The 24,048-nt window shown below is 36.3% G+C and overlaps 3 protein-coding genes and 1 pseudogene across 3 annotated transcripts in view; 3 read left to right on the top strand and 1 right to left on the bottom strand.

Annotated features, from left to right (window-relative positions):
- Positions 1-8: 8 nt before the first annotated feature.
- On the bottom strand, positions 9-3,019 carry LOC126604533 (pentatricopeptide repeat-containing protein At3g24000, mitochondrial-like). The gene is made up of 2 exons (XM_050271813.1): positions 2,815-3,019; positions 9-2,567 (listed from the first exon to the last, which is right to left on the bottom strand). Exons 1-2 carry the CDS (start codon positions 2,905-2,907, stop codon positions 369-371), a joined length of 2,292 nt encoding a protein of 763 aa, XP_050127770.1. The 5' UTR covers positions 2,908-3,019; the 3' UTR covers positions 9-368.
- A 1,311-nt stretch (positions 3,020-4,330) lies between these two features.
- On the top strand, positions 4,331-6,147 carry LOC126603042 (disease resistance protein RPM1-like; annotated as a pseudogene).
- On the top strand, positions 6,037-12,286 carry LOC126604178 (serine hydroxymethyltransferase, mitochondrial-like). The gene is made up of 16 exons (XM_050271327.1): positions 6,037-6,275; positions 6,369-6,419; positions 6,529-6,615; positions 6,864-6,985; positions 7,265-7,341; positions 8,235-8,359; positions 8,816-8,908; positions 9,434-9,526; positions 9,644-9,841; positions 9,962-10,066; positions 10,188-10,253; positions 10,449-10,526; positions 11,007-11,118; positions 11,212-11,322; positions 11,429-11,606; positions 11,709-12,286. The coding sequence occupies exons 1-15, from the start codon at positions 6,192-6,194 to the stop codon at positions 11,575-11,577; spliced, it is 1,551 nt and encodes a 516-aa protein (XP_050127284.1). The 5' UTR covers positions 6,037-6,191; the 3' UTR covers positions 11,578-11,606; positions 11,709-12,286.
- Positions 12,287-16,183: 3,897 nt separating this feature from the next.
- LOC126604177 (oligopeptide transporter 2-like) overlaps positions 16,184-24,048 on the top strand; it is an 8,050-nt gene continuing 185 nt past the window's right edge. The window contains exons 1-6 of the mRNA XM_050271326.1: positions 16,184-16,781; positions 17,797-17,894; positions 20,241-20,804; positions 22,022-22,274; positions 22,710-22,892; positions 23,427-24,048. The exon at positions 23,427-24,048 is cut by the window's right edge and continues 185 nt beyond it. Coding sequence (XP_050127283.1) covers positions 16,269-16,781; positions 17,797-17,894; positions 20,241-20,804; positions 22,022-22,274; positions 22,710-22,892; positions 23,427-24,047 — 2,232 coding nt within the window. The 5' untranslated portion in view covers positions 16,184-16,268 and the 3' untranslated portion in view covers position 24,048. The remainder of the gene's footprint in view (positions 16,782-17,796; positions 17,895-20,240; positions 20,805-22,021; positions 22,275-22,709; positions 22,893-23,426) is intronic.

Below are 24,048 nucleotides of genomic sequence, written 5' to 3'. Positions count from 1 at the left end.
ATCCCACGTACTATAAACTCGTAGCATAAAATCTTGGATACAACCAGTTGTTCAACGCCATCGCCACGATGTTATACAACAAATCAATTATGAAATAAGGAGCTATTGGTGACAATCTGATTTCCCGGTGAAATTTTGTAGTATCAAATGAGTCATTTTGTTTCGTTCAACATTTTGTCGTTCATGAGATTTGAATTCGGTACTTCTTCCCTCTTAAGTAGGCTAAATGGTCACCACACCAGCTCCTACAGCATGCCTTATCACTCGCCATAAGAACCAAGGCTCAGCTGTGCCATGATATCTACTCCAACATTAATGATAGATCAACATGCAACACGAGCTTTTCGACATGTTTTTTCTAGCCTGAATCAAATAGCACCTCCGAAGTCCCCACATGAACATGTTCCGTTCACAAATCTGTGGAGGCGCTTGCTGTCTCGAATGATCATCTCCCTACCAGTCAGTAATGACACAAACTTAACAAAACTATGGCAATCTCTGCACATAACGATGCTCTTGATGACCCGAATTGGTGCAGCATTTGGCATGTTCAACAATCCAAAAGCAATCGCTAACTTTTCGCTATGATAAGCGGTTGGAATCGAAGTCTGCTCTTCATCCTCCTCATCGGTTACTTCCAAAATTTCTATTGACTGATATCCAAGACTCTTGACTCGATCAATCAAACTTTGTACAAATTTTTGTGTATCTGCGCTGTAAGGATGTAAATTATCGTTCTGTTGAAACGAATAGATCTTGTCTCTAATGCTAATCCAGCTCCAGTCCCTTAATTTTTCAAGCTTCTCCTCTTTCATCTTCTTTCTCACCTTAGCAACGTCCTTCAATCTTCCTGCAGAGTGGTACAAATTCAACAACAATGTGTAAGTCTCGGTATCTTTTGGTTTTAGCTTGAGCAACCTTTCAGCAGCATAAAATCCCAATTCTAAATTCCCATGTCTTCTACACCCTGCAACCAAGATCGACCATATAAACTCGTTCGCTTGAGGATCCATTTTCTTTGCCAGATCAATCGCTTCCTCTAACCGACCCTTCCTCACGTACATATCAATCAAGCAGGCAAAATGATCCAGCACAGGCTTAATCTTATAGTCTTTTTTCATCATCTCAAAGTAACCGAGAGCTTCGTTGACCATCCCAGCATGGCTACAAGCCGAGAGAACACTCACGAAAGTAATCTGATTCGGCCTTACTCCTGCAATTCTCATATCCTCGAAGAGCTGCAGTGCTTGCTGAGTCCGGCCATGCTGCGCGAAACCTGCAATCATAGTTGTCCACGATATCAAAGTTCTCGTAGACATCTCCACAAAAGCTTTACTTGCTTTCTCAATACTTCCACATTTGTTGTACATATTGACTAGGGCAGTGCCTACTACCATATCTTCGAGAAACCCCGTCTTAATGGTCTGAGCATGAATCTGTTCTCCCTGTTCTAAGGCCACTAAACCACTACATATAGCTAAGATACTCGAGAAGGTGAACAAATCCGGTTGCAAGCCTGAACGGTTCAGTTTCAAGAAAATGTTGAGTGCTTCAGTTCCGCTTTGGTACGCTGAAACATCATCCTGTGCAAGATCCATAATTTGTGCATGGCCTGCAATCATTGCATTCCATGTAACCAAGCTGATAGCTTCCATCCCATTAAACAACTTTCGAGCCTCATTAATCTGTCCACATTTGAGGTATAAATACATGATAGAGTTTTTTATTGGTAGGTTCGATTCGTAGCCAAGTTTTATGCTTAACGAATGAACCTGTTGCCCCACACCCAAAGACAGCATTAAACAACACAAGCTCAAGACATTGGTTAGGGTATACTCATTAGGTCCAACGCCCTCGGAAAGCATCTCAGCGAAAAATCTCAAACCCCTTGCAGCTTCACCGTTATCACTACAAGCAGATATGGTTGCAGTCCACGAGATAACATTTTTTTCCTCGATTTTCTTGAACGCTTTAATACCGGACTCCAAGCTTCCACATTTCGAGTATAAACTGCAGAGACAGTTGCCGATACTAGTATCAAAATCGATCTGGTATTTGATTATATAGCCATGCAACTGCTTCCCTAATTTTAAGGACTGCAAAGAAGAACAAGCGTTCAAAACAATTCCTAGAGTGTAACTCGTAGGATAAGCCCCGGCTTCCAGCATTTCTTTGAAAACCCGAATGGCAACTTCTGGCTGCGAATTGTGAACATAGCCCGTTATCAAACTTGTCCACGAAACAACGTTCCTCCCAGGCAGATTGTCAAAAACTTTACGTGCACTTTCCATGATTCTACATTTTGCATAAACATTGACAAGGAATGTTGTGACAAACAAATCTTGGTGGGTTCCGGTCTTTATGATGTGGGCATGCACAACTTCCGCTTCTGAAGCCGTATTCCTGTGTATACATTCTTGCAAGACAGGGACATAGTGAGATGACTCAACCTTATCCCCCTCTCTAATCATCAAAAGCGCTTCTCGAAAGTCTAGAGACTTGGGGAGTTCTGAACTTCGATCTGAATTGGTGATTGTCTGACTTTTCGGATACGAAACATTTGCTCTCTGCGATACCAAAGGAAGGAGTTTAGTAAAAACATTAACAACAAACAGTGTAATTTAAAGTTGTGCTACTTTTCACTTCAACTATGTACAGAGTACAGAGTAGTACTAGTTTTCATGCTTTCAGAAAGAACATACTGCATGGATTTAGCTTTTCTTTTACTCGAGCGATATTCTAATTTAATCCAAACTACAGAATGCAGAGGGAGAACAAAACACACAAATAACAGAAACAAAAGACTTCGAGTACCTTTTCGGAAGGAAGAAAATTTGTGGGGTGTTTTCGGAATTCTTGGTCTAGTTTGAGAGTGCCACTGAGAGCAACTGAGGGCAAAGAAGCCATAGAAAGGCTTGGGGAGGTTTTCTTCAAAGAAATTGCATGCTGCTGGAGGTGCAGAGGGAGGGAGAGAGTGTTTATTATCCACTCTATCTGTTTCAGGTAAAGTTTTGTGGAGGGAAGTAATGCTCAACCAAATAGAGTCCTGGAATTGAACCAAATTACACTATTGCCCCACCATTGGTGTAAATAAGGAAATTGTTTCTCTTTTTTGGCTAATTTAAATATACAATTTTCTTTACCTTAAAATACAAATATAGAATTGGTGAAGGTTTGAAGTACGCCATACAAAAAGGAATAACTAACATTATGGTGGAGGGCGATTCTTGGCTTACTATCTTGGCGGTCCAAGGTCTATGTGGTGTCCTTTGAAATCTTTTATTCATCATCGATGATATCAGGTGGTTGGCTTTACAGTTTACTAGTATTAAGTGGAACCATATCTTTAGTGAGGCAAATTTTGTTGCTGATGTTTTTGGTCATCATGGCCTTACTATTTCTGTTAGTTATATTTGGGAGTACCGAATTCCGTTTTTTGTTCGAATTGCTTATTTTCTTTATTGTACTAGGAACAGTTGTATTCGCAATTTCCCCTTTGAATGAAGTTTTTTCTTTATCACAAAAAAAAAAAAAAAAAAGCAAAAAACAAAAAAAGGATTATAAGATCTTTTTGGTCAGCAAACCTTTTATTTTCCATATCCACGAGAGATTGGCGGTCAAAGGTTTGTGTGGTATTTCCTGAAATCTTTTATCCGATATCAGGTGGTTGGCTTCATAGTTTACTAATATCAAGTGGAACCATATCTTTAGTGAGACAAATTTTGTTGCAGATGCTTTTGGTCATCATGGTCTTACTGTTTCTGTTAGTTAAATTTGGAAGTATTGTATTCTGTATTTTGCTCAAACTGCTTATTTTCTTTACTGTACTGGGAACGGTTGTATTCGCGTTTTCTCCCTTTGAATGAAGTTTTTTCTTTATCAAAAATAAAAAATAAAAAATTGGATTATAAGATCTTTTTTGTCAGCAAACTTTTTTTTTTATTTTTTCCGTATCCATGAGAGATTGAGGATTCAAACTTTGTACATAAACATCCTGAAAATTAACAACACTAAACTAAGAGTTCAATTTTGGTCATCAAACTTGATATTAACTAATCAAAGAAAGTTGACATTATTACATTAATGTTATGGATTTTGATCAAAAATTAAAAATTAACAAAGTTTCAGTCAAAGAACATTAACAACTAAGAATCACATCCAAAGTTTTCCTCTTTTTCCCATATCCACGAGAGATTGTGGATTCAAATTTGTACATTACTCGTCCCGAAAATAAATACTACTAAATTAAGAGTTAAAATTTTGGTCACCAAACGTGATATGAATTAATCAAAGAAAGTTGACATTTTATATCTGTGATGGCATGTACCACATGTATGGAGATGGTTTGACTTTCTCCATCGGCGAACGGAAGGCCACTACTATACATGATAGTTTGCATATTTGTAGTTCAAAACTCGAAATTTCTGAGTTTACTGAGCAAAAGAAACAAGAAGAAATGGCTTCACCTCCAACAGGTTTTTTGATTGGAAAAATTGTATCATTTGTTGAAAGCAAAGTGTCTCTGTTAGAAGGAGTTCATGACGAACTTGAAGATCTCGGGCTTGAGTTGCTGACCATGAAAGCGTTCTTGGCGGATGCAGAAAGGAAGGGAGAAGCTCTTTCTGAAGTAGAGAAAACATGGGTGGCCAATGTAAGGTACGTATCCCTCGACGTCGAAGGCATCCTCGATGAGTTTACCTATCGCATAAACAAGCAAACAAGTTGAAGATCTACTAAGAACCATGATCCAAGAACTTTTTAGAGCAACAATGCAAGCTATTCCTCTAGACTTTAGCAATATGAGCTATGTACATTTGGTAGAAGTGCTCGTCGACTATTTGGAGCCAAAGCGTTATTTGATTGTCTTAGATGATGTGTGGGATATAAATCTTTGGAGACAAATAAATGTAGCACTTCCAAATGGAACACATGGAAGTCGAGTCATGCTTACAACTCGGAATGAAGGCATTGCTTCTTTTTCATTTCGAGTTGGAAGTCGCATGCACCATGTTCAGCCTCTTACTGACGATGAGGCTTGGGATCTTTTTTCCATGAAAGCTTTCTCTAGCTGGGATGACAGTAGTTGTCCAACAGAATTTAAACTCATAGCCGAGGATCTTGTTAGAAAATGCCAAGGCCTACCTCTAGGAATTGTAGCTTTGGGTGCTCTCATGTCAACTAAAAGATTTGTTCCCGAGTGGACGAAAGTACATAATAGCTTGAATTGGGAGGTAAGCAACAACCCCACACTTGAAGTAGTGAAGAGCATCTTATTACTAAGCTTCAATGATTTATCAGATCAACTCAAGAATTGCTTCTTATATTTTTGCATTTTCCCAGAAGATTATGTAGTTCAATGTAAGAGGCTTATCAGATTGTGGATGGCAGAAGGGTTTGTGGAACAAGTTCGAGGGGCTAAGCCAGAAGACATCGGAGAAAGTTACATAGCAGAGCTCACTTGTCGATGCATGCTCCAAGTTGTTAAGAGGGAACCATCTGAAAGGGCAAAAACATTCAAGATGCATGACCTTCTACGAGAACTTGCTCTTTCGATTTCAGAGACAGAAATTTTGTACAAATTCTATGGAGCAAGAAGAAACAAATGAAGAACGTAGAGCTCCCCGTCGCCTAACAGTACAAGTAAACTACGGAGAATTACGAATGAAAAAGAACATGTCAAAAGTTCGCACATTCTTTACTTTTTCTCATGGCCAATACTTGCTCCACACTAGAAAACTTGCCTTCAGGTTTTGAATTGTTGAGGGTTTTGGATGTTAAGGATGCCCCTATAAGCCGACTGCCACATGAAATGGTAAGCTTTCGCTTTTTAACTTAAAGTGTTTAAATCTAAGAGGAACAAACGTGGCAGAGCTTCCAGAAGGCATAGGAAACCTTCATAATTTGGAGCCGCTGGACATCAGAAAATCACAGTTTAACATACGTAAAAATCAACAGTCTGATTTGTCTAATAATGGCCAATTTTTTATTTTTTTTGATAGACATGGGCCAAATATTTTGGTTGGATAAATTGATAAGTTGATTCCACCGGCACAGTGACACACATCCCGCTTCCCGATCTGCGGGACCTACATTCTTACGGACACCAACCCCACCAACCAACACCCACCGCACTCCCCGACTCTCTCTTTCACCCCCCAAAAGTACTCACAAATCTTCAAAGCTCGTCGGCAATGGCGCTTCTCAGGCTCTCGAGCTCCATCAACAAGAAGCTGCCCTTTCAACCTTTCTTCAATGGCGGCACCATAAACCACATGGTACGTCACTTCTTCAATCAATCAAATCCATGCTTGTGTAGTTTCGATTTCCACCCGCCCAATTTTTGATATCCGTCGTCGTTTTGATTGCAGTCCTCTCTGGCCAGCCAGGCTGCTCAAGACAAAGAGAAAGCTCGCGCCACTGTATGTCCTTTCCTATTCACAATTCTATAATTTATTGGCTTCTTTTGGATCTGGATTTGTGTTGTGTTTGATTGTATTGATTCTGTGGAAAAATATCATTTGGATTCAGTGGATTAAGCAGTTGAATGAGCCGCTCGAGGCTGTCGATTCTGAGATTGCCGATATCATCGAGCTCGAAAAAGCTCGGCAATGGAAGGTATATTTGATTTGATTTGATTTGATTTGTGGGAATATAATTGTAATAGAATGTAAAATTTTCGTTTGCTTGCGTGGTGATGAATGTGATATGCCTCAAGTTAAATCGGGTTAAGTCTGGCAAGAAAAGATTACTCACAATGCAATGTTGAGCATGAGAGTTTAGTAAATGATCAGGGAGTTCATGTTTCTTTAATTTCTGTTTTTATTGTTTTTAGAATTTGTTTCTTAATTTTTAGTTTATCGTAGGGGCTCGAGCTTATACCATCAGAAAATTTCACGTCACTTTCGGTGATGCAAGCTGTTGGGTCCGTCATGACCAACAAGTACAGTGAAGGGTATCCTGGTGCTAGATACTATGGAGGAAATGAGTAAGTAGTTCCCCAGTGAATATTATGAGCATTTTTGCATTCCTATATTTCCAACTATTAAGTTGAAATGTAGTTTTTCTTCAGTTTTATCTTTTCTAAAATGTTATTTGGGGGATGGATGGTTTGGGTAAAACTCTGCTCTGGTGAAACCCAGCCATTTGGGGGCTGTGAGGTGGTTATGAGCTTTATAAAACATGTTCTTGCCTTTTTTTCACATTTTTCTAGTACTTTTGTTTTAAGGAATTATGTGTGATTGATAATTTTCTTTAATAAATGTAGATACATCGACATGGCTGAGTCCCTGTGTCAAAAACGCGCATTAGAAGCCTTCCAGTTAGATCCTGCAAAATGGGGAGGTAATAGAACTAAACGTATAGCTTATACATGTGGCATTCCCAACTATTTCCATCAGTTCAATGTAGGATTTCACATTTGTGTTTGTGTTCATTTACATTGTACAAGTTATGAATGATGTCTAGCACCCAACAAGTTCAGACTTTCAAATTATTTGGTAGGGAGGGTTTTGCTGTTGAATATTTGCTATAAAGAAAAATGATTGGTCACACTTGGAGTTAATTCTATCCACTGAGTGATTTTCATTGTACACAATACCCTTTCAACAATATGGTACAATATATTTCATGTTGAAGTATAATTTTTTTTTCTTTTGTGAATTGCAATTGCATAGCGTAGTGAATATTTTTTTTCTTTTGTGAATTGCATCGCGTAGGAGGCATAAAGGCAGCATGCTATTTCAGATTAAGTTATTTTCTTCAAGATTTTGAATTTGAAATGTAATGTTTTGTAAAATCTGGCTTTGGGATTAGACGGCATTAGAATAGCATTGTTATACTTAATTAGATTGTTGAAAATGGGACTCAAAGAATTAAAAATCTTTTATATTGTGTAAACATGTCAACCATTGATTTATAAATGCGTGGTTCAAAGAGTATTTGTGTCAAAGTAAAGTTTTATTCTCGGCTTCATCTCTTGCTTTTGTAACTCATGTTCATTCTATTATTGAACTATTCATGTATTTAGTAATATATATCTTACATAGTTTGGGGTCCTGCTACAATGGTACGTACCACTCAGTGGTACGAGTTTTATGCAAGACCTAACCGTTGCAAAGATCCATTAGATCCCTTTATGGAAGATCTAACTGCTGGTTTTCCAGACCACTCAGTGGTACGTACCATGGAAGAAGAATTGCTTATTTTATTAATGATACTCTACTGTATTCTTTCAGTGAATGTGCAGCCACTATCTGGATCCCCTGCAAACTTCCAAGCTTATACTGCATTGTTGAAACCTCATGAAAGAATCATGGCACTTGATCTACCTCACGGCGGACATCTTTCTCATGGTTATCAGGTGTCAACCTCGCTGTTGATTGTTTTTTCCAGATTATACTTGGCTATACTTTTGTGCTTTTTGTGGTTAACAGCGACAGCCTGTGTAGCTCTCAGTTAGTCTAGTGCCTCTGGGTTGTTTTGTTTTTCTTCCTTTTCTCGTTTCCTGTTATGTGTAATTAAACCTAGTACTGTCTTTACAGAATAATTTCTCTGAAAATCCAGTGAGTACATAAACTGGAACCCCTTTCTATGTATATTTATGTAATATTAATTATTTTGAGAATGAAATTGTGTTGCGTATTTCAAGCAATCTAGTTATTCAAAACTACACAGAACAAGTGAACCTATATTTTGTTATGGTGATTTTACATGCTTCTGATGTCTGGATGTCGCATATCATTTTGGGTTGTAAAAACATAAATGTAATGCTGCCTGTCTGTATACTAAATGACACAAACATTTCACCATTTTGCAGACTGACACCAAAAAGATATCTGCTGTGTCGATATTTTTTGAGACAATGCCATACAGATTGAATGAGAGCACTGGCTACATTGATTATGATCAGGTGACTTGCTCATCCCCATCTTCACTGTTCTGAATTCTCATATTTGTAAGCATATTTAAGAGTCCGTCTTACATGTGTCCTGCAAACATTATTAGAAAAACATTATTATTTTATTTCAGCCTCAGAAATAGGATGAAATGGGGCGCAATGAGGTTCTGTCTTACTTGTTTCCTGCAGATATTATTAGCAAAACTGCAAAAATAATGTTTTAAGTGAATAATTCTGATGACTGTAACATGAAAGATAACCATGCAAAGAAACTTCCCACAGGGCTGCAGTTTAGTTATCATCAAATGGATAACAGTTGACATTATTTGAAATCAGAAAGTGTATCCCTGACTCGTCCTGGGAACTACAGAACTTTGTTAGCCTAAAGTCACTGTATGTCTTGAATTGGGATATTTTTTGGCATGACTTCTTAAGTGTTTTGAAGTTTGAGTTTCTATAGTTCTAAGCAAATACCATATTTTATCTGTCATTGTTTGTTAATTAAAGGCTGACCTATGTGAATAAATATGTCCACAGATGGAGAAAAGTGCCACACTTTTCAGGCCAAAGCTAATAGTTGCTGGTGCAAGTGCTTATGCACGCCTGTACGATTATGAGCGTATCCGCAAGGTAAATTTTGGCTTGAGTTGTGTGATTATGATAATCAGCTTCATGCATCTCTGAAATTCTTATGGTACTCAATCATTAAGTGAGATGTTATTCTTTGTGGTGTCATGGTGTCGTCAGGTCTGTGATAAGCAGAAAGCAATTCTGTTGGCTGATATGGCACACATCAGTGGATTGGTTGCTGCCGATGTTATTCCATCTCCTTTTGAGTATGCAGATATTGTTACAACCACAACTCATAAGTCACTTCGTGGACCTCGTGGGGCTATGATCTTCTTCAGGAAGGGTGTCAAGCATATAAACAAGCAAGGGCAAGAAGTAAGTTCTGATGATAAATTTCAGAAAATAAATAAACGAAGGAAAATGGGGGAGAATATGTAGAAGTCCCAAGTGAAGCAACTTGGATGAAATATTAAATGCTTGAATTTCCTTCTACAGGTTATGTATGATTATGAAGACAAAATCAATCAGGCTGTCTTTCCTGGACTCCAGGGTGGTCCGCACAACCACACCATAGCAGGGCTAGCAGTTGCACTGAAGCAGGTTCCTTTGTTTCTTCTGTTCTTTCCTTTTATTTTGTGTGTTTAACCAAAATACCCACTACATGTTGATCGGATTTTTGCATCTTCTTGTTATTGGACTGCTGACTATATTATGGTTCTAGGTCAAAACTCCGGAGTACAAAGCTTATCAGGAACAAGTTCTCAGTAATTGCTCAAAATTTGCAGAGGTCTGATGAATGCTGCTTTCTAAAATATTAATGCAAAATCTGAAAGTTATTCTCTCTTTTTTAATTGGGTTCTCGTTAAAGCAATTTGGAGTAATTTCTATATGACTAAGGCACACGATGTTTTATTTCCTTTATTTGGTTGTTTCATCTGTCTCAGTAATTTCTTCTTATAGTTTTTGCCCTTTGAACATGCAGAGCTTGCTAGAGAAGGGCTATGATCTTGTTTCCGGTGGAACAGAGAACCATTTAGTGTTGGTGAATTTAAGAGACAAGGTAATAGCAGATTGATTTTTCCTCTGACGGGAAGATTGCAAACAGGAGATTGATTCTCCCTTTGATTGAAAGATTTATTCCGACTTACAGTTTTCAGCATGTTAGATTGGAGGTTCAAGATGCCATATGATTACTGAAAGATATATTACTAGATGAACAACTAGGCCTGGTAACCAAAAAGTGAGTGATAAAATATCGTTATTCTGTGATTAAACACTCCGAAATAGATTTGAATAGTGAATTATGTTAGAGACGAATGAAATGAGAAGGGAAACTTTAAAACCTTAAGCTCTGAAAGCTGGGTTATTACGAATCCATGGATTTCTAATGCTTTAGAAAACACTAGTGAGAAAATCATAGAATTTCCCTCATTTCTCGTACACTAGAGGGTTTGATGTTTAATTCATTGATGTATACTGCTGTGCTGCAAATGGGTTATAGCATGAGAAAACTAATGAAGATGGAATCTTTTTCTGGCAGGGCATTGATGGCTCTAGAGTTGAAAAAGTTTTGGAATCAGCACATATTGCAGCAAATAAAAATACTGTTCCTGGGGACGTGTCTGCCATGGTCCCTGGTGGCATACGCATGGGTAAGGCCATCCATCCGCATTTAACCATTTTGCACCTCCTGGCAATTGGCTAAGTACTTATGCTGACAAACTCCATGTTTTGCGGTTCCTCAGGAACCCCAGCTCTTACGTCTAGGGGGTTTTTGGAGGAGGATTTTGTGAAAGTAGCTGAGTATTTTGATGCAGCTGTAAAGTTGGCCTTGAAGATCAAGGCTGCTGCCAAAGGTTTACTCTCCCACTGTCCCGTGTACATAAATTGTTTTAGGGTTTGTAAAGCTTAGTCACATGTTTCACTACCATGGTTACATGCTCGTGCACATCTGGATTGCAGGTACGAAGTTGAAGGATTTCGTGGCAGTTCTGGAATCAGACGGTGAAGTTCAGTCTGAGATTACAAAGCTTCGCCACGAGGTTGAGCAGTACGCTAAACAGTTTCCAACCATTGGATTCGAGAAAGAAACAATGAGATACAGAGAATAAAGCCATAATCTCACAGATCATTGTCACAGGTCAACATCCTATCTTCACCTATGACGAGTGGGTGACCACAATGCTTAATATTTTATAGGGAACTGCAGTTTTATTCATTTCTAGTAAAAACTATTTTGCAGATAACTCAAAAAGATTTCCAATACGAGGGCCACATTGGACTTTGGTCGACACAGCACAACAGCGACGGAGTTCATTATAAATTGCAATATCTTTTTCGGTAATATCATTTTTCGATTTTGCCAGTTGTCATTCTTGATTATTGAATCTTGGTGTCCACATCGCAACTGTTATTTCGGATAAGCTTCTCAATAATGGATGCTACTTGTCTGTTGATTGAGATGTCAATGGACAGCAATTTAGCAATTATAGAAGGAAGTAAAGCCAGTGGGAAGGAAGGTAGTGTGGAAACAGAGCATGATGCCTACTGCTGATTTTTATATTATATATATGCTTGGTGTAGTTTAACATGGATACAATGTTACGAGGCAGGCTGGTGATCTTTCTGAGAAACATTCAACCGGAGGGAAAACCAACAAGTCCTTCGTAGGGTACGTGCCGGACACGTAAAGTTTATTTTTCTATTACTATTGTTTTTGGCTCCAAAAATTTTGGATTGAGAAGGTTGTGAAGAGTTTTGTTTTGTTTTTATTTTTTATTTTTAATTTAATGACGATGATGAAGGATTAGGCGAGTCAAACTACTCTTAAGGCTTGGTCATCGAACTACAAAGGGAGCCTTACTTTCTAGCATGCACAAGGCGGTAAAAAGGAATCATGACCCGGGATTTGGTCATCAATTACAAAAATAGGCTACTTTCTTCCCGCTCAGAGCAATTAGAAAGGACTAACTTCCTGATAGAACGACCCCCTTGTCCCCCATCACTGAAATTTTATTTAAAGGAAAAAAAAAACAAAGGGATTTAGCCATCAACTACAAGAGTTGGTTTATGAGCAGAACCTTTCTGTTATTATTTTTTGGCCGCAGTAGTATTTTGGTTGAGAAGTTGTGAAGAGTAGCTTTCTGTAAGAATGTCCCCATTTATTGTCAAGGATTCTGATTCCTTTGAAATTGGGGATAAAGGGTATCCATCTCGTTTTTCAAAGGATGAAAGAGATTCCAATACAATTTTCTAATTAAGTTAGGTTTTGTTTGGAAATGTTTTTAAAATGACTGGAAGCGTTTTTGGTACCAACTTTTAGTAAAAATACAAATTAATCTTGAAAAAGCACTTTAAGTCACTTCAAAGCACCATTAAACGATTCAATAATGTGCAAATCACTTGTGTGGGTACAATTCATTAGAGGGAGGGGGAGTTTGACTAAATTATACAATGGACAACTTAATTTGATATCGAATTTGTCATCCACGAGATTTGAACCTAAGACATCTCATTTCTAAGTGAAGAGGAATCCACTAACCGTACTAACTTATTAACTAGTTAGTTAGACATGTAACACTACCATTAATTGATCACTTTGATGAATTTGGTTCAAATAGTAGACGTGACGAGGCCTTGTTACTAGAATTGGCATTCGTGTCATTTTCGTGACATGCTCGATATTTTAACGGGTTGTGTTGTGTAACACCTGTTAAGATGAAGGGGTAATATAACCGGACTTGAACTCGAACCTATGACATCAAAGTCAGATTAGAAAGAGCAATGTTGTAACAGTTCAAGACTTGCTTCAAGAATGGGGAAAGTGGAAACTTCAATCCCAAATCCAAGTACCAAGGATGAAAAATGGTACAAGAACATTGAGGATCAGACGGTGTAGGCAGGGGACTTTGAACATCGTGACTAACCTCCCATCGTATGGTGCAAACATTTAGAAGATGTTGATGGAGGTGGGCGAAAACTTCACCCTTATCTTTACTGTGCACCCTAACCACCAGAGGTTTATATTGGGAGTCGTAGTTGGCGGCGAGGGCAGGAAATTTGAAGGAGTAGCCATTGAAGAAGGTTTGGAGAATTTTGGAAAGAAAATAAAAGAATATCGAAGAATTTTAATCGAAAGTGCGGAAGAAATTTCAACGCCTTTTGAATAGAAGCAATTTGGTAATTTTGGAAAAGACAATGAAGAGATTCGAGGATATTTAAAGAATACATTTTAGAATCATCCTACCGATGAATACGGATCGTCACATCTCGAGATCAACAAATTTGACGGCTGAATTTAACTGGAGAAAGCAATGGACTGAGCTTTATCTTATGTGTACACACAGAAAGACAATCCTCATCATTGTGATATTGGTGGCACGATTCGCGAGGTAATGCGCCCAAATACGGAACGACTCAACATTCACAAAGTTCACAAAGATCAAAGCCAGAACGCCATGTGTTAAAAGAATTAAAGCAATATGTATTCTCACTTACTTTGAAAGGCATGATCTTTGGATAACTATCCATCCTCAAGGGGAACAAGTCCTTTTCAGAAACATAGTTAGGAGTAATAGTGGGACCATGATTTACTAGGACAGGAGTAAGGCGGATCGGAATACAGATACGTTAGAAGTTCGGTCATGAACTCAATAGCCTCCCCTGCCGAGCTAAATAAACGGAGCAACGATGCCTCCATCATCATGTTCTAGAATCAGTGAGCAAAGTCGTCAGACTTTGCTGTGATTAACCATGCTTGTTTTACAAGAAACACAAACCTAATCTAACAAAGAATCGACGGTTTCCTATAAAATTGGGGTCTTTACAATTGTATTAGCTTGCGTTGCAAGTAATCACACTCCTAAGAGAATGCAACATATACTTCCTAGATATCCTCTGAGATTCTTCCAGTTTAATAATGATTTTACTATCCTAAAAGGTCATCTCCTCGACTGGTATAAATACGCCACTAGGGTTCATCGCTAGTAATGCAATTCTTGCATACTTATTTTGTTGCCCATAGTTTGGGTCTAAATATTACTTACTAACTTCATTGTTGAAGAGCCTTTGATCGGCACACCCCTCGATCTTTGGCTTTCTTACGGCTAGTTGTTTTTTAACAAGTATTTGGATTTGTGCATCTCCACAACTGACAACATTAGTGCAAATTTGGTTCCAACACCACCTCTATTGAAAAACATTTTTCCTACATGTCATAGCATATCTAAGTTTGCTACTCAATTGCTACACCCTTTGGCAATCTCTAATAAAAAAAAATTCAAATTCATATATACTATAGCTCAATATGAGTTATATTAGACATATCTACTCGATCTAGGGCTAGCTTGGAATTGCTGTACTTTTTAAAAAATTGCTTCTGTTTTGCTTTGAGAATAATCATCTAAAAAATAAAGCAGTTGAGCATTTGATAAACTGTATTTTTAAAAGTGTTGTGAGTAGGAAAAACAATGTAAAAGCGTTTGGTAATTTTCATTGTAAAAGTGACAAAATAGTGTATAATGACAAAAATAGACATAGTAGTAGGGTGGTGGCAACGACAGCAGTGTTGAGTGTAGTGACGGTGATGGCAATGACAATGGTGGGGGTGTGGTTGTGGTGCGAATAATAGGGTGTGATGGTTTGGGTGTAGAGGTAACAGTAGTGGCAGCGTGGTGGTGGTGATTGTGTTTTATTGGTAGTGGTAATGATGGTGGTGGTGATGTGGTGTAATGCTGGTCGTTGCAGTCCTAAGCAGTGAGGACAATAATGGTGGAGATGGCGATGACAATAGTAATGGCAGTGATGAGTTAGGCTAGCGGTAGTGATGGTGGCAACAACAATTGTTATGGTAGATTAGTAGTGCTAATATTCCTCTTCACTTGAAAGTGAGAGGTCTTAGGTTTGAATCTTGTGGATGATGAATTCGATACCAAATTAAGCTGCCCCTTGTGTGGTTTTACCGAACTCTCCATTCCCTTAGTGTAAAAATATCGATGTACTAAAAAAAAAAAAAAGGGTGTGGTGGTTGGAGCGTGCAGAGGTTACAATGGTGGTAGAGGCAGTGATAGTAGTAGTGGTGGTTATGGTGGAGGTTATGGTTGTGGTTGTGGTTGTGGTAATGGTAGTGGTTGTGATGGTGGTGGCGGCGATGGTCACAATTATGATGATGTTAACAACAACTATGGTGGTCGTTTTGGTCGTTGTGGTTGTGGTTGTGGTTGTGGTGGGGGTAGTGGTGGTTGCAGCGTCGATGGTGATGGTGTTGGCAACAATTGTGGTGATAGTGGCAATGGTGATGTAAGATTAATGGTTGTACTGGTAGGTGGTCATTTTGTTCTCTAAGTTTTATATGTATGTACAAGGAAATGTCAAGTTTAACAATTAATGAGGGTATTACTATTACATGAATTAAGAATATTCATTAAAGTTTTCATTAAAGTTCAACTCTACTTTTTAAAGTGAAGCAATTTTTGGTGAAAAAAATGTAATATGAAATGGGACCTTAATTTCTTTGTTCGTTTGCTTAATGAGTATCGTAATCATATATAGATGAAAGTATCGATAATGTCCACATCAAAACGGAATTTATTTAATTTGGAATCGTCACTCCTTTATGTATTTCTTGTCAATACCGGCCGGCAACCAATGTCGATGACCAAATCCAAAATGGCAAATTTTGTAAATAAACTGTAAAAGCACTTTTAAAAACCCTTCATTTTCCATTCATACACTCACCATCCAAACCCTTGACACACATACTGCCTCCAAAAAACCTCTCTACTCTCCATCCCTATCTTCCCCCATGGGCACCCAGGCCACCACCCTAGAAGTGGAGGCCGCTGCTAAAACTAAGCTCGAAGAGAGTGAGAACGACGATGACGTGTCATCAGTTGAGCAGGTCCGACTGACGGTCTCCAACGAGGACGACAGTTCCCTCCCCGTATGGACGTTCCGGATGTGGACTATAGGCATGCTCTCGTGCATTCTACTCTCATTCCTCAACACCTTCTTCTCTTACCGCACGGAGCCGCTTGTGATATCGATGATCTCCGTGCAGGTGGCGAGTCTGCCGATCGGACGGTTCATGGCTAGGACGCTGCCGAGGAGAAAGGTTTGGATTCGTGGGAAGTCATACTCGTTGAACCCGGGGGAATTTAACGTAAAAGAGCACGTGCTGATTTCAATATTTGCAAACGCCGGAGCCGGGTTTGGTAGCGGACCGGCGTATGCGGTTAATATTGTGACTATAATCAAAGCGTTTTACGGTAGGAAGATATCCTTATTTGCAAGTTGGGCACTTGTGATTACCACACAGGTACGGACATACTGCATGCAGATAATTAGATTAGGAAAAAATTGTTGGAAAATGCTATACGTTGATCATGTTTTATATTTGGATTATTTTGGTTTCAGTCCATACTCACCTAATTGTTAGACTAAACTCTAGTTTGTTTAAATATTTTGATCGAGATCCTTAACATCATTTAAGAGATTTAACTCATGTATTATGCATTTAATGTCCCATAAATTATGAAATTTAAACAAATTCAAATAATATTTTCAAAATATAATAAATACTTAAAAATAATTATTAGAGTAATATTTTCCTTCACAAAATTATAGCAAGAAAATAATGTACCCACATTAACATATTTTAAAAAATAACTACTGATATATTTTAAAGCATAAAATAAATAAGTATAATGAGCATGGGTAAATTCAGCACAATTAAAAATGGTATAAATAAATTTAAAAAAATGGGTACAAATACAAATAAATTTTTTAAAAAATATGGGCACAAAAAGAAATTAATATATGGGTACAAATTAAAACTGAAAAGAAAATTTGTGCAAATTAAAAAAGGGTTGCAAATTAAAAATGGGTACAAACTAAAAATAAAAATATATAATAAAAAATTTAGCCATAAATATAAATATATAAAATGTAACATTTCTAACACTAAATGAATATATTTAGAAATAAAAAATATTTTATTATTGAAATAATTAATGATGTTTATTAAAATCTAAGGACCTTGATCAAAAATTGAAAATGAATAAGGTTTTAATCAATGAAGTAGCAAAAAGATGGATGAGAACCTAATTTCTTCATAGGATGTGACGCTTAATGGTTGGATAACTTCTTTAATGATTTAAACAAGAATTCAATTGTCAATTGCCACATCACGTCTATAAAACATGGTTCAAGTCAATGATCTCTCTAGTATGATAGTATCGCTCATTATATTAGTAGTAATTAACTACAAATATAAGTAATTTTGTGGGAGTGAGGGGGTTAAATGTTGAATTTATGGTAAATAAGTACTGCAGGTATTGGGGTATGGGTGGGCTGGTATTATCAGAAAGTACGTGGTTGATCCGGGGGCGATGTGGTGGCCTAGCAGTCTCGTTCAGGTTTCTTTGTTCAGGTAATTTATCATAAAAGGAAATTATAATTTCAATTCTCTGTGTGACAGACTCAATAATTTATTGGTATATTCCATCTCCGTACATATTTACAAGGGAGAATTGATTTTCATACACTTTTTTATTTTTGCACAATCCTGTTTAATTCTTGCATTTTATAAATCAGGCGTAAAAAATGAACAAAAATCAACAAAAATGTGGAGAATGAGAAAATAGGTGTGCACAACTCATTTCCTTGAAAAATTATAATCAAGGAAAATATTTTGTGAGGTTATGACATGTGTGTATATTTGCTAGATTTCCATAATGAAAATAAAGAGTTTACAAATTTGGTGCATACATCCACAATGGTACACACAAATTTGGTACATGCATGTAATGGAAAACAAAAATATTGAGAGACTATATTTTTGTGCAACAACTGCATATTTTATGATGCAACAACTGTTTGTCCCCATTATTTGTCATAAAAATATAATTTATTGAATTAATGGGATATATAGTCGTACGTACGGGCAGTACAAATTTACACGGATCCCTTGAATACGTATCATTTTTTGTTGTTGTGTGTGGTTAACAATGGGGCTAAACCTCCAACAAAGAAAAACTTAAATTTGAAGGTCAATGGTTCAATAGGACTTTAGCAAGAAAAGGATTTTTGTTAAGGGTATTCTATTATTTGATAAACAATATTATAGGGTAAACAAATAATCTGTGTAATATTTGTTTTCATATCAAAAGGTAAACTGATATATTACTTTAAAGGAAAAATTAGTATTCAGTCCATAGTTACCAATGTTTATTAACTGAGACCTTATTAGTTTTCAAATTTTGATTGAAATCCCTAGCATTTATGTGATAATGAATTTACATGTTTGTTACATATTTTTTTAAACAAAAATAATTAGTAATTGATTTAGGGTTGTAATATATACTCACACCTCTATTAAACTCCTAATTAATTTTCAATTCAAACATTTCCACAAAAAAAAAAAAAAATTCGAATAAGTTTGTACCCATTAGTTTTTTTATAAAAATATTTCAATTTTTTAATCTTAAATGTACCCATTCATATAATTTTCATTTTTTTTTGACACGGATCCTCTCCGGATCCAGTTGTCCTAATCCACCAAATTCATGTATCTGGGCCATTGAAATTTGATCCAACGGCTACAAACAAGGGCCCACTTTAAAAGTTATAATAACTTTAGTCATTGGATAAAATTTCAATGACTCGGATAAATGGATTTGGTGGATTAGGACAATTGGATCCGGAGAGGATCCATGTCCATTTTTTTTAATCTTAAATGTACCCATTCTTAAATATATCAATTTGTTATATGTAAAATATACCATTTTTTAAAAATAAAATGTACAAATTTTTTATATAAAATGTACCCAATTTTTTAATATAAAATCCATTCAATTTTTTAATACATTTTTAAAACTTATATATGTACATTATTTTTTCGTTGATTTAAGAACGTATCTATGTCAAATTTAATCGAAGAAATTTACTAATGCTAGTAAGCCTAATAGCTTCTTTTTTTTCCTGTGTTTTGAAGAATGTATCCATGTTTTGGTACAATAATTTTTTTTTGTTAATTTTGATGAATGTACCCATATTTACACACACGCACACACACACACACAAAATATAATAGATAGTATAATTTATATTTTATTATTTTTAATCCCACAAATTCTAGGTTTTATTTAAAATCTCATTAATATAAACAAATACAGATTTCAATTTTTAATTTTTAATTTAAAAAATATAGTAACTTACACTATTACATTAATGTCAGGGACTTCGATAAAAAACTAAAAACAGACAAGGTTTCAATCAAAGAATATTGATAGCTAGGGACCGCATCCAAAGTGTCCATATTTTAAATCACATACGAACTATTACATTGACCTATATAAGAATATTAATTAGCGGAATCGTACCTAGAGCTTGCCTGTATATTAGTTTATTTTTTGTTTGTGGTATTTCTCTCAACTTGTACTTAAGTAGAGGTCTTAAGTTCGTCTTTCATAGATGATAATTTTGACACCAATTTATATTGCTTGACACATTGTGTGGCTTAACTTAAATATTCCATTCCTTGGTGTAAATTATTTTTTCAAAAACAATGTATATAAATTAGTAGGTAGCTAGTTTATATATGCATATTTATTTAGCTCCTACTTGATGCTCATATGCCTTTTAAAATAATTCACCTTTTTAAGGAAGCCAATGTTAATTGCAATGTCAATGCATTTTATTGCGGTTTTAAGACAACGTATATTTATGAATTGTTATTTGACTTTGATTTCTACGTACAATATGCATGAACATGAAGGGCTCTGCATGAGAAAGACAACAATCGAATGTCGAGAGGGAAATTCTTTTTGATAGCACTGGTGTGCAGCTTCTCTTGGTACCTAGTGCCGGGCTACCTCTTCACAACTCTCTCAATAATTTCATGGATCTGTTGGATTTACCCCAAGTCCATAAGAGCTCAGCAAATTGGCTCAGGCTTCCGTGGACTTGGCGTTGGGGCATTTACCCTAGATTGGTCGGTCATATCCTCTTACTTGGGGAGCCCTTTGATCAGCCCCTTCTTTGCCATTGTCAATATCACCGTCGGATACATCATCATCATGTACGTCATCATTCCAATTTCATACTGGAAACTCAACTTGTACAATGCAAGGAATTTTGCAATCTTCTCTTCGCACTTGTTTGATTCCGACGGCCAAATATATAATGTCAAAGGCATTGTGAATGACCGGTTTCAGATTGACATGCCTGCCTATGAAAAACAAGGATTCATAAACTTGAGTGTATTTTTTGCCCTAACATATGGCCTTGGTTTTGCTGCTGTTGTATCGACCCTCACTCATGTGGCTCTCTTCAATGGAAGGTAAGTAAATAATTTAAATGACCTTAAGTTTACTCATGATGTGTGTTTTTTTATTAACATTACACACAAATAGAAGCTGAGACAATTTCTAATAAAGGTGTGTCTTATCATTTTATGTGGAACCCATTTGTATTGCAGAGTGTGCTCGTGTCTAAATAATATTACTTCACAAATAGAGTTATCCAAACCTTTAAGTGGTAGTTCTCATTGTCTTTAAAATAGTCATCATGCAACACTCATCACTTCATTATCAATACAATAATATATATATATATATATATATATATATATATATATATATATAGTGTATGATAACTATTTTGAAGTGTCAGTAACCATCTCTTATACCTTGTTCAATTTTTGTTTTCTATTGAGTTATAGTTTGGGTTTTCATCTTGAGATATAATTGTTTAATTACTTAAGCCCAAGTATGAGATTGAATTTTTATTTTGACCCTTGAATTAGGGTATTATTTTGCGTATTTCGTAGGTACTTTTGTAAGTTCATATTCATATGTTGGTACACTAACAGGTAAAATGTACCAACGTCTGTATCTATGTCTCCTTCTCTACCCGCATAGCATATTCAAATAATGTACCTAATTAAAGGATCAAAATCCAAATTCAATTTTAGTGCTTATTTGTAATGAAAAATTGTTTTATAAAAATATCAATCTAATTTTTTAAAGAATGTTCCACCATAAATTCAAGGTAACTTTAACGAATCCCGGTACTGTTCACTTTAACAAAAAGTCACATTTTTATACTAAAAAGTCAATCATGATAATATTCACTTTACTCTTTATTTTGTCTGTATCGTTAAAACTCAAAGTTTTCAAGCCATTTTCATTAGTTTTCATTAAATTCAATTAGTAATATAGAGAGTGATTTATCTTCTTATAATTACATAAGAAATGCTAAGGAGACTATTTTAAAAGTGGGACTCTTTGCTACCTCATATTTTGGGCACAATTCAAGTGCCAACATTATAAAATATTGTACAAAAAACGTAAAGTGTCAGAAAGTTCATGGAGAGTCCCAAGGCTCCTTAGGATTTCTCTAATTATATACATACAAGGTTCCCGAATTGTCCTCTATTGATTCAAACTTTCAATAATTTTTTATTTATTTTTTGGGAAGATAAATGTACTGTTACTAGTTCTAATTGTGGAATTTTTTTTAATTGTGACGGTAATATGAATGATATTCTTCTAACAGGGACATATATGAACGATACCAATCGTCATATAGTGGAAAGATAGATATACACACCAAATTAATGAGGAAATACAGGGACATACCCAGCTGGTGGTTTCATATTTTGCTTGTGGTGTCGTTGGTACTTTCTCTAGCATTGTGCATTTTCATGAAAGATGAGGTGCAAATGCCATGGTGGGGACTCATTTTTGCTGCAGGAATTGCATTGATTTTCACCCTTCCAATCAGCATAATAACTGCCACAACAAATGTGGTAAGTATTGAACTCTTGAACCTCAATCCTTCTTTTGGTCACACTTGTTGCAATAATTCATGGATACTGGATATTAATTTTTGACACTCCTAGTTTCTCTTTATAATAAATTTATAATTTCTTTTTTTGCAAAAATCAGTTTTTCCATGGAGACACATAAGATTAATCTTTTGATACACTTTGTAATATATGTGCGCACACATATATATGGGGACTATTTTTGCTACCACCGTATTTATCACCGTTAGATAAGTTTAAATTTCGAGATCTATGTAGTGGATAGACACAAATCTCAAAGTTTAAACTCATCCAATGGTGATATAGGGTAGTGAACATTTACACACTTGAGGGTGGTGAGCACAAATGCATCCATATCCATGGTCCATAATTTGAGATCATGAATCTAAGAATCTCATCTCTTTTCTAATTTTTTAGACACCGGGACTAAACATCATCACGGAGTACGTCATGGGTTTGATATTGCCTGGCTATCCTATAGCCAATGTATGCTTCAAAACATATGGATACATAAGTATGGCACAGGCAATTTCATTTTTGAGTGATTTTAAGTTAGGCCATTACATGAAGATTCCGCCCATATCCATGTTCTTAGTTCAGGTATGTATATATATTCTTCTTCTTGTACAATTTACTTATTGGATACGATCATACTATAAATTACTTATACTTAGTAAATAACTAAATATTGTATATTCCACTTATTCAAATTACCTGAATCAGATTTTACACATGTATAATAAAAATGAACACCAATAAAACTATTTGTACCATCTAATCTGATCAGCAAACAACTCTCGACAACATGCACATGTATATATATTATAACATGAATTGGATGTGCGTGTTTAAAGTGGTATTATAACATGAATTAGTATCGATCATATACATCTACGGTATCTGGTAAGAATGTGGATATTATTATTATTTTTTATATTATCACGTACCAACATGAATGTCTGACAATATATCTTACCAAATTAATACCAACAGTGTACATGTTAGGTATTGTAAATTAGTATTCGATACCAATAATCTGTTTCCTAGTTGAAATGTTGAAATGCTACGCTGTGGAAAATATTCAGCTACTATCTAACTCTTGATTTGTAATTTTCTTTTTCCTCCCATTATAAGTGCGTAGGAACTGTAGTAGCCGGAACCGTCAATATTGGGACAGCATGGTGGCTTCTAACTACAGTGAAAAATATTTGCAATACTGAATTACTCCCTGACACTAGTCCTTGGACTTGTCCTGGTGATAGTGTCTTCTTCAATGCATCTGTGATTTGGGGTCTGGTTGGACCGAAACGAATCTTCGGTTCCCGCGGACTCTACGGAGGACTCAACTGGTTCTTTCTGGTAGGTGCACTCGGACCTGTCATAGTATGGTTGTTTCACAGAGCTTTCCCCAGACAGAAATGGATCGCCTACATCAACCTTCCAGTGCTTTTCGGATCAACCGCGGTGATGCCACCAGCTACAACTGTGAACTTTAACAGCTGGATTGTGGTCGGAATCGTTTTCAATTACTTTGTTTTCAGATACAGAAAGAAGTGGTGGCAGAGGTACAATTATGTTCTTTCTGCTGCCCTAGATGCTGGAGTGGCTTTTATGGGGGTGCTTATATACATATGTTTAACCATAAACGAGGTAAGCATTTCTTGGTGGGGTACACAAGACTATGACCACTGTAAATTGTCTACTTGTCCAACATCTAAGAGCATAGAACTTGGTCATGCTTGTGTATTCCCTTAAA

Source organism: Malus sylvestris, chromosome 15 (genome assembly GCF_916048215.2).
Source record: "Malus sylvestris chromosome 15, drMalSylv7.2, whole genome shotgun sequence".
In the NCBI taxonomy this organism is placed as follows: domain Eukaryota; kingdom Viridiplantae; phylum Streptophyta; class Magnoliopsida; order Rosales; family Rosaceae; genus Malus; species Malus sylvestris.
Note: the sequence above shows the minus strand (reverse complement) of the source record. Positions and strands in the feature narration are given on the sequence as shown.